Genomic DNA, 17968 nt, shown 5'->3' on the forward strand with positions numbered 1-17968 from the left:
GCATTGCTCAGAAAACTTCATATCTGACTGCACAATTACTCCCAGGTCTTTTTCATTTTCTATCACCTTAAGTGTAGTACGACACAGTTGGTACGTTTCTCTGGGGTTACTTCTACCCATATGCAGTACTTTGCATTTGTCAAGGTTAAATTTCAGTTGCCACTTCTTAGCCCATCTGCCCAAAATTTCTAGATCCTGTTGCAGTAGCACACCGCCATTACTGTCATTATCAACCCTGCCAACCTTTGTATCATCTGCAAACTTCGACACTAAGCCTGATATACCTTCATCAATATCATTGATAAATATACAAAACAACAAACACCGAACACCGAACCTAACACCGAACCCTGTGGGACTCCACTAATAACATTAGTGCACGAAGAGCAGCACCCATTGATTACCACCCTCTGTCTTCTCCCACTCGACCATCCTTTTATCCATTGTAGCAACTTACCCTTAATACCATTCTTCTCCAATTTGTACAATAGTCTTCCATGTGCAACAGTGTCAAAAACGTTCCTGAAATGCAAATATATGATATCAAAATTATTCTTTGCTTCCAGTTCCTTTGTAGCCAAGATGAAGTGTAATGAGCTTGCATGAGAGTGAAAAATGTCAGTTTGTTTCTTAGCGTTAAGTGCTTCAAAAATATAAAAGTTTGTAGGTAAAGTTACGTGTATACTCTGCATCGTCGAAGCCAGAAGGGTTTACAGTTTCGTTGTAACTATTCATTACAACCGCGTTACCATCGCAGCTTTACAATGGGCAATGCACTTTCTGTGGCTTAATCTCTCACTGTGCAAATTTGCATCCAAGTACTTTACCTAGAGCGACAGTCATGATTAATATTCCTAGAAATTCTTTTAAGACATTAGCATTCTTACGTTTTGGAGATGAACCACTTTGTATAGCGATCATTGACGAGAAAATAACTTTCTTAATAGAGAAAGATTAGAGAAATTAGAGATTAGAGAAATTTCTAGATTAGAGAAATCAACTAAGAAATCAGTGACATAAATACTTTGAAATTATTAGCATAAAGTATGGATTATCTGGTCCTATAGTGCTTCTGAGTAAAAATACTCGTATGTAGCCTTGAAAATGTCTTTGTAAAGGCATATGGAGGAAAGTGTTCCAGTAGCATCATTGTGATCGTAAAAAAACTAGTGTCCCATCTTTGGGGTTAAACCTGATAATATAGGCTAATAATGAGTTAATGTTAAAGCTAGAAAGTATAGTGCAACTATCTCCTAGAGCAGATTCTAGAGTTTGTATTGATTTTAAGAGTGAAAATATTAGCAATTGCTTTTCTTGTTAGTTTATTGAATTCATTAACAGAAAACTAAATAATCCATGTCATAAGTTTGGGACTGGACAAGTGTTTCAAGGGTTCCCAGTTTATTCCTGATGCTTCTTACATTTCGAGTACGTTATTATGCTTAGCAATGTGAATGAGATATGACCTCCTTTAGGATGGTTTCCGTATCCGCGAGGAAAGATACCAAAGATGATGGCAATTGCAGTAGGAAATTGCCATCATCTTTGGATTCGGGTTTACAGATTGACCAAGTAGTTATTCCTGCCCTCTGTGTTCCTGTCTTTCTGGGTGAAAAACCTGAGTTTCTAGAGCGTATTATGAAAACCGTGTTCCTCTGCCACCGATAGTTCTCCCTTTTTCGATTTTTATTTTATTTATTTTTGCTAAATCTTTGGAACATTTTAGTAGTGAGACATTTAAAGGAGTCGAGAGAGGGCGTATTGCTTCAAAACCATGAGTCTAAATAGAGAACTTGGTGAGTGTTGTTATCTATCCAAGAAACAATATTTTTGTCGCTATAGTCATTTCATATTTTGTTCAGTTTCGTAGGTCATAATATTCCTATATACTGTACTTATATGTAATCCTGAGCATAATATCTGAATGAAGAAGTATCGATCGTGGATTAAATTTAATATGCACCTAACATCAGCTACTAAGATGATCGTGGATGACAGTTGCGCCATATCGTGTAAATTAGCAGTTTGCATGTGGCCACTGATGTGTTTTGCTTATTGTCGTCCGTTTTTATTTTTGCATCCGTTTTCAGTTTGTTTTTATTTTAGATTTTTTTCTGCCATTTTTCTATATTTTTAAGCATAATAATAATAATAAAATCGTCTTATTTTACACGATCATTTTTTAATAGGTCGCAGTATTTATTTTGTCTAATTTTTCGATGAAATTTGTGTGAATGTGTAGTTACTTGCTTTTCCTTTTTAGGTCTAATTAAATCTAATAAATGGAAAGAAAGATAACTTTGTTCTTTTCCTCTAAAATTACAGTGAAGGGTTGTAAACCCCTGGCCTTGGCTAAACAAAAGTTTAAACATAATTTTTGGCTGAACTCCAGATTATGGTTCCCCCATATGGCATGGCAAAATTCTGGACGGATTCAAGCAAAATAAGTGTTTCTTTTTTTTTTTTTTAATAGACTTTTGTTTTTGGCTAGTGAAAAAAAAGTTAGTTTACGTCAGTGATTCGCAATGGATTCAAGAATCCACTTCCTCTGGAGGTGTACCCATAAACTGGAGAATAACCTAATTTTTAATTTAAATTTATTCAGCTTTATTGTTGTTGCATCTACACTAGACCTCAATAAACCCATTGTATTATATAAGCTTTGTAACTAGCAAGTTGGCCTACAAATAACTGTTATTTCACACTATGCAGAAAAGTACCAAGTTCAAATCGCCACCTCCTTCACCAGAAAGACATTTATTTGTATTTTGTTTACTGTGGCAGAGTTAGCTGCTCTCTTGGAAACAATTCTTTTATTCACAAAAAAAAAAAAAAAAAAAAAACGACCATAGAATACTTAAGTGTTCACACATACTGACATCTTAGTGACCTTTGTTGCCTTGATGTGTATTCTAAACATTTCCAACATCAAAAACAGCAGCAAAGGTGGTAGATGACTTTCATCAACCGGTGAAATACCACCACTTTGCTTGGAGGCTTGAAGTGGCGAAACCCATGTTTTGTCTCTAGAGCAAAGTTTCTGGCATCCCCCTCCCAACATACTTCTCCTTCAACCCATGCACGGTACTAAGTACTATAGGTTTTGATATCTTTCGTGTTTGGGGTTTTCATTAAAAAAAAAACGAGAAGGGAAAAAAAATTATTGCTCTAGCTCAGCAGTTCCCAACCATTTTTGACTCGCGAACCCCTTTCAACATAATATTTTTATCCCGAACCACTAAGCCTATATTCTCTGAATCCTTATAATAGTTTGAAATTTTTATTATAAAATATTTCTAGTACTACGTTTTTATAACCAATATTGCATAATAATATAAAATTATTATTAAGTACTTATACATAACAATGGTCTTTGAATGAAATTTGAGAATGAAAAAAAATTTAGTGTGGAAAACATTTGGTGCTACTGTAGCGTGCAGTCTACTGGACGCTAGAGTGTGAGAATACACTACCGGCACTATAGCACGAGGTTTACTGGCACTATAGTGTATGCTAAAAATATGATACAGTATATGAATAAATATGAATATGATAAAAACACAAATTTATGTGCTAAATGAATTTTAATAAAGACTAATTATTAGCTTAAATATTATCTACGCTAATTTTACGTAGCGCAGTATTATGATAAAAACACAAAGTTATGTGCTGAATGATTTTTGATGTGACATCCGCACACCATAGCGTGCGGTCTACCTTCAGCTAAAAATAAGAAACCTGAAGTTTGAGAACAGAAGTCTAAAAATTTTACCCTATGCAGTGCTGTCGAAAGATTTCTACAGAGTCATCTTGACAGAAGACACTGTGGTTGCATTTCTATGTGAACACCATCTTCTGGACGCACCACAAGGAGTAGGGCCTTGTCATTGATGTGGTAGTGTCATGCAAGAAAAAATAAAATGTGACAGAGGTGGATAATTTAGGCCTATACGTCATTGTCCATGTAAAAGGGTCCAAACTTCAAGTTCTGTCCGGAAAGGCAGTGCATTCTTCCATTATATGGACAAGAACAACAAATTACACTGCAATCTGCGTTTGTGTGAAATTTCAGAACTGGTGTTCTTTTTTGTACTGGAAATACCAATGGATACGGCAGTTACTCTAATAGGAAAGTCTTACAATACTATAACTGACTGGTATAACATGTGCAGAGAAGTGTGTGGAGCCACTGTTTCTCACAGTGCACGAGTTAAGATTTTTGGTACAGAGCTTAACACCATTCACATTGAGTAAGCAAGATTTTCTGATTGACGGAAATATGATTGTGGGAGAATGCTAAATGGCGACCAAGCTCCTCTCTCCGAAGATAGTAATGCATTTGTACAAAACAATAGGCACTATAGACCAAGAGCTGATGGGCCTTGGGTTTTTGGTCTCAAGCAAATTCCTGATTGTCAATATTTTTATGCGCATTGGTGTGACCGAGGCATCTTATTCCCATCATTGAAGGGGAATGTGAATCTGGCTCAGTGATCCATTCCGATGAATGACCTGTTATTTGGTTTTTTTTAGGAGCATTAGCAACTAAGGCCATATTGCTCCGGGGATATGCGGTGGTCATTCCCTGACCTTTCCGCCTTCTCCGTATTTGGTGGATCACGGGCTCGAACCCCGGTCTAATCAAGAAGCGTGTGCTACGCACTGCTGCTCCTGCCCACCTGGCTACGGAGGCACCATGAATGACCTGTGTATAGTCTAAATGTCATGGGTTACTGCAATTTTATGGTGAACCATCATAAAATTATTGTGTTCTCCTTTAAAATCAGTAACTTCTTTTTCATCAGCAATTCTTCTTGCCTCATGCTGGACCATCTTTGTGGACACAGGAATTCCAATTGCCCTTTGCTCTTCAATCCTTATCTTCAATTCCCTCTCTAAATCAGACCATTTTGCTGACTTGCCTCTCATGGCCTTCTTCTGCCGTGGTGTTTTCAGTAGGGTTTCTTCTTCCCGTAGTCAGTCTCGGATTGTTTTCTCAGTTGGAGGAGGACCAAACTTACGTTCAGCAGCACAATTTCCAGTTTGCAAAAATCCAGTTTGCAAAAATGAATTTTTGCAAACTGGATCACTTTTAACTTGAATTCAGCACTGTATGAAAATCTTTTCTGAGCCATTTCTGGGCAGAACGTGGCAAAAAAAACGTAACCTAATATACCGGTAACAAGTGCGAAACAATGAGCGCAAAGGCAATAAGTGCGAAAAAGTGGGAAATGCAAGTAAAAAAATCTACACCCAGTTTTTAGACCCCAAATTTTTCGAAAAAAAGGGGCATCTTATACATGGGGAAATACGGTATGTCATTAATTTAAATCTACTGTTTAACCTGTTTGTATATAATTCAAAAAGGATATCATTTAAGCTAATATTTAGTCTTTATTAAAAATCATTTAACACACAATTTTGTGTTTTTAACCTATTCACATTTTTCATATTTATTCATATATCACATTTTTAGCATACACTATAGTGTCTGGTAGACCGCATGCCGGTAGTCTGCATGCTGTAGTGGCGGTAGACCACATGCTGTAGTATATTCTCATGCTGTAACATCAGGTATACACCGTAGGCCGCACACTGTAGTAGCACCAAACATTTATTTAACATGATATACTGTAAGATAGTAAACTAATTATTAAGAAATTGTGGGAGATGTGGTTTCTTTCATTGGAAATTCTTTACTTTATATTTAATTTTATTTTACTTTATTCTATATTTGTTTATTATTAGTTATAATTTTTATAACCCTTTTACCACTGCTGAATGGTGCAATATATATCGGCACTTCCTGTCACACGTTTGCTATGTAAAGGAGCATGACCCAAACAACAACTAAATATAAATTTTGAACCGAACTGCATAAATTAATATTAAACTATTTTGTAGTTTACAAAAATATACCTATGTAAATCTAAGCAGATGCCATTACAGAATTTTTAGTGCGAACCGCTGGTTGGGAACCGCTGCTCTAGCTGTGTACAAACTTCTGCACATCTATTCTACAACCATCCTTTTCCAATTTAAATTTATGATCCTCTTTGTGGTGTTATCTGAGAGAGAGTAAGGGTGCATCAGCATACAAAGGGCATTTGAAAAGTTATTGGCCTGAGTATGAAAGGATAGTGGTGCAGTGTTAAGAATTTCTGTGTTTAATTTATAACACTTCACATATTAACCCACCAAGTTTCATGTAGATACATGTCTTGTTTTAATTATAGGTCTTGATGTCAACAAAGTTGTGTGAATGAGGAAAAATGGAGAAAATGAGTCACTGGGCAGTCATTCAATATTTATGAAAAATGGGGCTAATGCCAAAGGTAATTCATTAAGGTATGATTACAACATTGCAGGGAGGATGCCCCTTCCTATTCCATCGTTAAGAAGTGGGCAGCAAAATTTAAACTAGGGAGAGAGGGAGCCTAGAAGATGACCCACGCTGTGGAAGACCTGCAACATCCATCACTTCAGAAGTTGAGAGTGTGCATGATCTGGTGATGAGTAATCAACATGAGGAAGGGAGACACAGACTAATAGATTAACAGCAGCCACAAGCAGAGGTGAAAGATATTTTTTCACTGCGTCTATCAGGACATACAATAGCCTGAAAAGCAAGATTACAAGGCCTACTGTGGGTGGGGGGGTCTGCATTAGACAAGCAAATAAAAGGGCTATATTAGGGTTACTAAAAGCAAAAACAAGTGCATATGTACTTGATTGTGCACTAATGCAAAGAGTATAGTAAGCATATTTGATGAATTTAAAATATTGGTTATGTCATCAAATGCAAACATAGTAGGGATATCAGAAACATTGTGCCACTCAGACATAAGGAATGGGGAATTTAACATTGTGCAGTTAGTACAATGTCTACAGGAAGGACAAACAGAATGGAGGAGTAATATTCTTAGTTAAGAAGCACATAGAATCTGAGGCAGTAGCCGACCGGGCTAGCTGAGTGGGTAAAGTACCTGCCCGGCAACCCAAAGGTCGCGGGTTCGATTCCCGCCTCGGGCTTGGATCAAAGTACTGCAAAAACCTTGGGAGGTGCAATATGGCCACAGAAGCCGATGCGCCAACAACTACCAAATCAAAAAAAAAAAAAAAAAAATCTGAGGCAGTACACCCAGATGATGTAAGTAGCAAGTGTGATGTTGAGTTAGTTTGGTGTGACATAAGCACTGGGAAAACAAAAATAACAGAGTGTGTTATAGGCCTAATGACTGTGATGAGTATAAGAAACAAGTATACAGAAAACTAGAGCGGACCATATAAATCAGAATGACTTATATTGGGGATTTTAACTTTCCAGATATTGACTGGAACTTGTGATTTGGTCACTTTCATACTAGCAAGAATTTTGTGGATTTATTGGATGGCTGTTTTTTACAGCAGCATGTTAGATAGGCAACAAAAAGAAGAAATACTGTTGATCTGATTATCAGCAACAATTCTTCATGCATTAAGAATATGCATGTAAAAGACCTACTGGGTGGTAGTGTTCTGATGTGGTATTTCCTTAAAGACATAACTACTGTCAAGGGTAAAGGGAAGGGCTTTTGTTTTTCGAAAGGGTGATTACAGTGGTCTCTGATAATTTTTTAAATTCTGTGCAGTGGGACCAACTGATGAAGTACCAACAGTAAATTCTAAATGGGAAGCAATCGTAGAAGCTATTAGGCTTTTCATACCGACTAAGAAATATTGTTCGTGATGTAGACCTAAAGAGATGTCACGTAAACTGATGAGACCTGTGGCAGAGAAAAATAAATGGGATATACTGTATATATAAATTATCAGGTAATAATAAGCCTATGGTAGAGATAAACTAGTTTGCAATCAAGTCACACAGGAAGTTAGGCATGTTAAGGCAGATTATGAAAAGTTTCTAGCAAAGAAAAGTAGCAAAGATTTCCTTACTTGTGTTAATAGTAGGAGGAATGGATTAAATCACATTGGTCCACTTGATGTTGATGGTTTAACTGATGATGGTCCTGCTCAAGTTGTTGACAAACTGAATAGGTATTTTGCATCTACATTTGCACACAAGGAATTCTTTAGGGAAGGGGCTGCCAGAAGTTTATCAAATTCTGATAGGGACCTAAATGATTTTTGTGATATCCAAGAAGAAAGATAAAGAGGAATTGTTGAAGAAGCTAAACATAAAAAAGGCACTTGGGGTGGAAGGGATCTATCCAATTATATTGAGAGGCAACAAAGAAAGTAAGCAAACCTTTGCTGCAATTATAGAGCATCTTTGATTCAATTCCTTTACCAGTAGGAAGCCCATGTGGACTGGAGATGTGGGAATGTATCTCCAATTCACAAAGGAGGAATAAAGGGTGACATTAGTAATTACAGACCTGTTAACTTCTGTTCCAGGGAATATTGGAATTTTTTTTGGCTGATGCTATATAAGCTTGCTTTGTTGCATCATATGCCTCTGCTAATGCTAATATAATGGAGTCACTGGTTAAAGAAGTAATGTAAGACCATCCATACATGAATGCAGTTATACTTCATTTACAGCATGGATTTATATTAATGGGCGATCTTGTCTGACCAGTCTGTTTGGATACTATGATGGAATAAAGGAAACGGATGTAAAAAATAATTTTGATATCATGTATTTGGATTTCAGAAAAGCGTTTGATACTGTTGCTCATAAAAGACTGCTATACAAATTTGAGCATTCTACCATTAAGGGTTAGTTACTGCTTTGGATAAAGGGATATTGAGTGGAAGAAGACAGAGTGGTTATTAATGGACTAATGTTATCAGTGGATTCTCCCAGGCTTCAGTGTTATGCCACTTGTTGTTTTTTATATTTATTAATAATATTGATGAAGTATATCAAGCTTAATGTCTGAGTTTGTAGATGATACAAAGGTTTGCATATTGGTTAATGACTGTAATCAAGGTAAGCTACTACAAAATCTAGAAAAATTAGGCAGATGGACTGAAAAATGGCAGTTGAAGTTTAACATTGACAAATGTTAAACTGAATACAATGTACAAATATACATTGTTGCTTACTTTTAAAATGTTAGAATTTTTTCGTCTTCATTGGACATAAACTGTTAATAGAATTCATTGGGATTTACATTCTCATGTTTGCTTTGTCAAAAAGCAAACTTTTGAGATTGTAAATTTTTTAATAGGAAATGTTCTATGTTTATACATTATTTACAGAGAAATCAATTTGAAGTACAGTATTAAACAGGAAACAGTTTATTACTGTTGCATAATCAAAATTATGTAACACAATGATGTATGCATTTATGTAGCATTAGTAGGAGTGATTTCACCTGTCTCCTATGCCTATAGGTTTTGATTTGCTGACTTTCTGCATAAGCAAGAATGCCATATGCTTAACCCCTTTTTTACAATTCATTATGTAGTGTAAGAAGAAGCCATGATGTAAACTTTTAAGATGAAGAGTAGAAAATTGAATTAACAAGTATAGTGGTTAATATAGATTTTATACTTGTTAATTTTATTAACAAGTATAAAATCTAAATCTTAATTTAGATTTTATTGTAATATGAGATGCAAATGATGGCTTAAAAAAAAAAAAAAAAAAAAGAGTGATTAACTAAAAGAAGGGGATTGAATTAGGTGGTAAATATATGATCAAATACAAATTTCAAGGCAAAAAATAGGTGACATATGCTGGATCAACATATACAGCTGAATATATGCTACCAAAAAATGAATTTGCTTTTCTCCTCCTTTTGTGCTATTTATCTACCAAATATGGAGTTAGAATCCAAAAGGTGATCATTCAAACATATATGATTAATATTTTTTGCTTGGTGAAGCAGTAATCTTTCATTAAGTTATATTAATTGTGACCAAAAAAATGTAATTTATTTATTATATTTATTTCTATTTATATATAAAACTCAGATTTTTAAAATTAATATTACATTTCAAATTACATAGAGAAGAATGAGGAAGGCTCAGAAGTCACAGCTTTGACCTCATATCAAAAAGACCGAATCAAACGAAACAAAGAAAAGGCAGTTTTATTAAGGAAATCGAGAGTTGCTCATTTCCCTTTAGTTAATGGGTAATGTTTATTTATATATTGCATTTTAGTGTTCTGTATATAGAGTAATAATATTAGTAACATACTGAAAAATTAAAATACATTTCATTGTTTTAGAAAAATATATTGTTTTGGTTACTACACAAAACTAGGTTAACAAAATTCCAGTAAAGGGTGCACAGGTTGCAAATCATGCTGGCTGTCTGTCAGATAGCAGCCTGTAGCAAGTTTGAATAGCTGAAATCCAGTGAATTATGCATGGTAGCTCTTGTTCATTTAATTTCTGCATACAACATGCAAAAAGATTGTAGCCTTCCATGATGACAGAATAACTTCATTTTTTCTTTAGATTTGTGTTCCTATTAGTTCTAAATGCTTTTATGAAATTAGTCTTATTAAAATTACAAGCTTTGGTCTCTTACTGAATAACCTGATAATTATTTATTTTGGTCAGGTTATTCAAGCAAGAATCCAAAACTTGGTGCCTCCGTAGCCAGGTGGACATGAGCAGTAGTGCGTATCACACGCTTCTTGATTAGACCAGGGTTCGAGCCCATGACCACCAAATACGGAGGATGCGGAAAGGTCAGGGAATGACCATCGCATATCCCCGGAGCAATATGGCTTTAGTTGCTAATGCTCCTAAAAACCAAATAACAACAACAGACCAAAACTTGTTATTAATGTGAGTAATGGGTTATTCAATAAATAAAAAATAAAAAAAAGTAATGCCCATCACAGCAGTCTATAATTCAAAATCACGTGCTACACGTCTTTTGCAAATTAATGCAAACAGAGAGCAATTTTTTTAAAAAGGCATTTCTTTCATGATTTGAGTACAAAAACCAAAGAAATGCACTTTTCAATATTTAATGTGACCTTCTTTAGCCTTTATCACCATCTTTACTCATTTTGGCAAGGAATCTGTCAGTTTTTTGCAAGTTTCACATATTTTTGGATCAGAGTCACACCTTTATAAGGGACAAAGTCCATTTTTTTTTTTTTTTTTTTTTTAGTTTGCCCTTATAGTAACCCATAATATTCAATGGGATTGAGATTAGAGGATATTCCAGGCTGTTCCAAGCACTTTAGATTGTTTCCCCTAAAACTTTTGCATGCTTTTTTGGATGGCAGGAAGCAAGGTTCTGCTGAAAAATGACATTCCAGTCACATCTAGCTTAGTCAACTTTGACAACACTTTTGTTTCTAAAATTGGTATATATTTGTCACTAATCATCATCCCACCTATAAGTACAAGGGATCTGGTACTTTGATACGAAAGAAAACCTCAAAAAATTTTTTTAATAGGGCATGTAGTTAGTCTGCTTCACATTCTTAGCAGATACTCCTCCATCTGACCTCCTTACATGTGTAAGTTTCATTTCATGCACCTGAAAGTGGCTTTCATCAGAAAAGCAAACCATTCTTCAGTCTTCTTTAGTGGCAGCTTTCAAAATTCTGCATGCCTACAAGGCATCTTTGTGGGGGGAAAAAAAAAAAAAAACTATAGACAGTCATTTCAATATATTTGATAATGATCAAGAAACAGGGCAAATATATTTTGGATTAAAAAAGCACAAAAAAAGTACATATGTGTTAACGCTTTAGAACAAAAACTGGAATCTAACATTTTAGAACAAGAACAAAAAAAAGTATTTTATTAGAATGTTTTTATTATTCCATTTCTTATAATTTATGGCTGAAAACAAATTTTAGAAGATTATGTAATGGGCTGGTAATAACTTTTTAGTTTTTAGTATCATACTTTTTAGTATGATAAAGTACAAACAAAAATGAAAACACTCCATAGCTGATAACAGCTATGAATTGATCTGTAATAGTGTCACATAAAAAGTTAGGCTGGCAAAGGCAGATTAGCATTAGGAAAGGCACATGATGCAAGAAAGCAAGCTTATATAGTAAAAGTAAAAAAATCTTCTAATTTCACCCATCCACTCACTCCAAATGCTTGTCTAGTTCTGCCTTGAATCTATTTAAGCTATCAACTTCTACAAAGACACATTGAAGTTTGTTCCAGCAAACAACCACACACTGGCTAAAGGCAAACTTCCGCACATCTATCCTACAACTGTCTTTACTCAATTTGAATTTATGCCCTCTCAGGCAATTATTCTGAGCAAGAGGAAGAATCCCATCAGCATTGAGCATGCTCAAACCATTCAAGGCTTTATACACCTCAATCAGACCACCTCTTGTGTGCCTAGTCTCCAGACACTGTAATTTGCAAAACTTAATCCTTTCTTTATACCTCAATCAGACCACCTCGCAGGTACCTAGTCTCCAGACTAGGTATACTGTAATTGGCAAAACTTAATCCTTTCTTTGTAAGAGCAACCCTTTGTTCCATTCAGTAATCTTGTTGCCCTTCTCTGCACTCGGTTCAGCAGCTCTGCATCCTTCCTAAAATGAGACCTCCAGATCTGTATACAGTACTCAAGGTGTGGCCTGACCATTGCCTTATACAAGAGGATAACACCTCCTTATCCCTGCTAGAAAATGTCCTGTATATCATTGACAAGACACCATGAGCTACTCTTGCAGGCCATCTGCACTGCTCAGAAAACTACATATCTGCCTGCACAATTACACCCAGGTTCTTTTCATTCTCTACTACTGTCAGTGTAGTACCACACAGTTGATACGTTACTCTGGGGTTATTGCTTCCCATATGCAGTACATTACATTTGTCAATGTTAAACTTCAGTTGCCACCTCTCAGCCCATCTGCTAAACTTTTCTAGATCATGTTGCAGCAGCGTACTGTCATTAGTGTCATTAACAACCCTGCCAACCTTCGTATCTTCTCCAAACTTGGACATTAAGCCTGATATACCATCATCAATATCATTAATAAAAACAGAAAACAAAAATGTACCCAACACTGAATCCTGAGGGACTCCACTAATAACATTAGTCCACAAAGAGCAGTGTCCATTGATTACCACTCTCTGTCTTCTCCCACTCAACCATCCCTTTTTCCATTGCAGTAATTTGCCTCCAATGTTATACTGCTCCAATTTGTGCAGCAGTCTTCCATGTGCAACAATATCAAAAGCTTTTCTAAGATCAAAATATATGATATAAAAGTTATTCCCTGCATCCAGTTCCTTTGTGACCACATCATAGTATCCAACCAAATTGGTCAGACAAGACTTCCCCTTAACAAAACCATGCTGTGTCCGAGCTATAACTGAAGTCCTGTCTAGATGAATTAGCATTAGCAGAGGCATGTGATGCAAGAAATCAAGCTTATGCAGCATCAGCCAAAAAAAAAAAAAAAAAAAAATCCACTCCCATTTCACCCCTCCATTCATCCGAAATACCTGTCCATCTAAGCCTTAAATTTATTTAGGCTATCAACTTCCACAACATGGGATGGAAGTCTGTTCCACCAACCAACTACCCGCTGGCTAAAGGCAAATATCCACACATCTATCCTACATCTGTCTTGCCTCAATTTTGGCGCATTATAGCCTTAGTTGCTGATGCGCCAATAAAACTAAACCACCAATCTTGCCTCAATTTGAATTTATGCCCTCTCAGGTGATTATTCTGAGCAAGAGGAAGAATCCCATCAGCATTGAGCATGCTCAAACCATTCAAGACTTTATACACCTATGTCAGATCACTTCGCCGGTGCCTAGTCTCTAGACAATGTAATTTGCAAAACTTAAGCCTTTCTTCGTAAGAGCAACCCTTTGTTCCATTCACTGATCTTGTTGCCCTTCTCTGTACTCGTTCCAGCAGCTCTACATCCTTCTCGAAATGAGGCCTCCAGACCTGTACACAGTACTCAAGGTATGGCCTGACCATTGCCTTATCACAAAGGAGATTAGGCAGGCAAAGGCAGATTATGAGAAATCCTTGGCAAAGGATGCAAACAAAAACAGAAAAGAGTTCTAAGGAAATCAGGCGGCAACTCAGCGTTGTTATGGGCCTATATAGAAACACTGCAGGATTATGATCCTGCAGTGTTTCTTTAACCAGTGCCTCCATTAATTTCCCTGGAACAGAAGTTAAACTAACAGGTCTATAATTACTTATGTCACCCTTTGATCCTCCTTTGTGAATTGGGTTCATGTTTGCACATCTCCAGTCCATGGGTACCTCCCCTGTGTCCAAGGAAGTTCTCATAATTATGGTTAAGGGTTTGCTTACTTCCTTTGCTGCCTCTTTTAATATAACTGAATAGATCCCATCCACCCCAGGTGCCTTTCTTATGTTTATCTTCAACAATTTTTCCTCCACTCTGCTCTCAATTATTACAATATCACTTATCTCCCTGTTAGTGTTTGATAAACTTGTGGCACTCCCCTCATGGAATAACTCCTCATGTGTGAATGCAGATGCAAAATACTCATTTAGTTTCTTAGCTTCCTGAGCAGGATCATCAACAGTTGAACCATCGATATACAGTGGACCAATCTGATTCATCCCCTTCCTTCTAGAGTTTACATAAGTAAAGAACTCTTACCTGTTTTTCTTTGCATTGTTTGAAAGATTTCTCGTAATCTGCCTTCGCCTGCCTAATCTCCTTTGTGACTTGGTTACAGACCAGCTTAAATCTCTCATAGGCATCTGTGTCACCTGTTATTTTATATGTATCCCATGCATTTTTCTTCTCTGTCACATGTCTTAGTTCATGTGACATCCATTTAGGCTAAGAAATATCTTGAACAATATTTCTTAGTTGGTATGAAAAGCCTAGTAGCTTCCAAGATTAATTCTTTGAATGCTTCCCATTTTGAATTTGCTGTTGGTAACATCATCAGTTGTTCGCACCGTGTGGAATTGAAGAAGAAGGAGACAGCATTCTCCGAAAGCTTCAGGTTTTATCGCTTTTAATCCAGTTTATTTTAGATCATTTTATTGCTTTGGTATATTTTTAAATACATTTTTAATGTTTTATCGTATTTTATTGTAATATTTTAGTCTTCTGATAGTGTATCACAGTATTTCATTATATTCTGTATATTTTATTTTTATAGTAAAATTTTTAATTCCTTGGCTGGTGTTGGTCTTTAATTATTGCAGTATGGAATTTCCCAGCCCCATAGGCCTGTTTGAGGATTTAGATCCTTCGAGGGCAAGCACCCTGTCCTTAAAGCTCTCATATAGGCCCATAACAACGTTGAGTTGTCTCCTGATTTCCTCATGCTGCTTACATTGTGCACACACAAAGACATTCCCCTTGGCAATATCGTGTCCCATCCCTGATTGCTCCACAAACATCAAACAAGCAGTACATTTTATGTGATTCAGAGGACAACTGCACCACTCAGTTCTCCTCTGAGCCACAGCACTCCCATATCTTGAGCCTTTTACTTTGCTGCTCTGATCTGAGTCATGATTTTGATTCAATTTCAAATAAAATTTTAATTTCAATACAAAATTATAACCCTAAACTTATATCCCAATGCAGTTATAACACTATATACAGGGTGTCTCAAAAATACACGGCATAACTTCAGGAATGAGTTCCTCATATGTAGACAATAAAAATATTTTATATCAACATAGTTCCGGAAATGCTTGGTTTCCGAATTTTGAAGGTCTGTCTATGACACTTAACTGTTCACATCACCTTATAGTAATTGTTCAAAGTCCCCCTTCTACCTGAATACAGGTCTCGCATCGATGTCTCATGGACTCGCGAAGATGAAGCCAAATTCCTGGCATGTTTCGTATTGTCTCACAACCTGCCACAATTTGATTGCGGAGTGTTTCCACATCAGCTACCGGAGTCAAATACACCAATGACTTTAAATGGCCCCACAAGAAGAAATCTAGTGGGTTTAAATCAGTGAGCGTGGAGGCCAGGCAGTTGGTCCATCCCTCTACTTCAGGAGTCGTAGATCTTGGTCGTCCTCTGTCGGCAGCATGAGGTGTAAAGGTCCCATGTTCACAAAGATGGTGATGGATACCTTCAAGCATTTTCCTGTCTGGACATCTTCGTTCTGGGAACCTTTCGTGGTACAAACGACGAGCCTCCAGAGCATTGCTGTACGCCAAACCGTACATAAAGTGCATATCCGCTTGCTCCTGATTTGAGTACATGGTTGGAATGGAAAACCACCAGATTCTGTCAGTACCTTGTGATGAAGGAAATCACCTGCGTGAGATAAGACATTCCGGTTAATAACTCTGGAACCAAGCATTTCCGGAACTATGTTGATATAAAATATTTTTATTGTCTACATATGAGGAACTCATTCTGAAGTTATGCCGTGTATTTTTGAGACACCCTGTGTGTGTATATATATATATATTTTTTTTTTTTTTTTCTGTATCGAGTATTACTCTGAGTTTCGTTATACAGGGTGGCCACTGAAAGACTGAAGGGTTTGAAAAAGTCATAACTTTTTCATTTTTAATCTTTTTTATTTTCTTTTTTTACAAGTTATAGAGCATCCCTTGGAGATTAAAATGGCTATATATGATGCCCAGCAACAAGTAAAACTCGTTGGGTTTTTCTATTCCAGTGAAAGATCAATTAATGAAACACAGAGAAAATATCTGCAACATTTTAAAGTCCTCCTAGCGATGACATGATTCGGAACCTAATCGCCCGGTTTGAAAGAATTGGATCAGTCGGCGATCTTCCGGGAAGAGGTCTAAAGTGCACTGACGCAGCGGTGGAAGCTGTACGGCAGAGCATCCTTGAGGATCCATCTACCTCTACCCGTCGTCGCTCTGCTCAACTAGGCATCGCCAGAAGATTGCTTTAGAAGATTCTGAAAGGGTGGTCAGTCTTTCAGTGGCCACATTTTAATCTCCAAGGGATGCTCTATAACCTGTAAAAAAAAAAAAATTAAAAATATTAAAAATGAACAAGTTATGACTTTTTCAAACCCTTCAGTCTTTCAGCGGCCACCCTATATAACGTCCGTATCTCCTATCAAGTTATATTTTACAAACGTAACATTAATTAATAATGTTACGTTTGTAAAATCTAAGTCATTATATGTATTTAGTTAAAAAAGTACAATTTAATTGGCAGCAACATTTAACAAGATTAATAAATTTTACTGATAATACTATACTAAGCTAACAGATTTCTAATACCGTACTATGCGTTTCGCTATCTAGTTTTACCTTAAACCTTACACTATCTAGTTTGGGATATACTTTGTATCGTATAACAATGGCGGCAAGTTATGAACGGTAAATCTATGGACACTTAAGTATTAATTAACTTTCAAAATCATGCTATCTAAATTCAAAATAAACCAACAAGCTTGACTAGGTCTATAAGCTACTTATAGAAAATAATTGAATATAATAATTAAGTCAATAAACGGCTAAATATAAATAAAAACTTAGTTTTGCCGGTGCTGCAAAAACTTGTAAAACATGCGAATTGTATACCCTTACTGATACTAAGTAATAACTTACAAAATCTCTATCGGAGTTTAAATTAAACTAAGTATCGTAACTAGGAATAGAAAGCTACTTCTAGAAAATAAATTAATATGCCAATTTAAGTCAATAAAACAACAAAAATTAAGATTATGAGAAATCGCTGGTAAAAAGAGCAAAGCATGGGGTAAGGCAGTGGTTTTCAACCTTTTTTTTAATAACGGCACCCCTGAGTAATTTTTTTTTTTTTTTTTTGCGGCACAACTACTGAATTTTCTGCCTGTTAGATCCGATTCTCTTTCTGTATATATCCATATATATATATATAATATTAAAAAATATATATGTTATATGATATTTATTACAATAATATAATTATAAAAATTACATTTCATAATACAAATTATATATATATATATATATATATATATATATATATATATATATATATATACAGTATATACTTTTATTCTTTATATAGAGGTACTAAGTAAACATCAATTATAGATCACCACAAAATTAA

General features: G+C 35.8%; 1 protein-coding gene across 1 annotated transcript in view; it reads left to right on the forward strand.

The window, feature by feature from the left end:
- The first annotated feature begins 1754 nt into the window (after positions 1 to 1754).
- Xpac (DNA repair protein complementing XP-A cells homolog Xpac) overlaps positions 1755 to 17968 on the forward strand; it is a 56249-nt gene continuing 40035 nt past the window's right edge. The window contains exons 1-2 of the mRNA XM_090378939.1: positions 1755 to 1796; positions 9961 to 10087. Coding sequence (XP_090235065.1) covers positions 1775 to 1796; positions 9961 to 10087 — 149 coding nt within the window. The 5' untranslated portion in view covers positions 1755 to 1774. The remainder of the gene's footprint in view (positions 1797 to 9960; positions 10088 to 17968) is intronic.

Source organism: Mastigoproctus giganteus, chromosome 1, assembly GCF_048544385.1.
Source record: "Mastigoproctus giganteus isolate SK-2022 chromosome 1, ASM4854438v1, whole genome shotgun sequence".
Classification (NCBI taxonomy): domain Eukaryota; kingdom Metazoa; phylum Arthropoda; class Arachnida; order Uropygi; family Thelyphonidae; genus Mastigoproctus; species Mastigoproctus giganteus.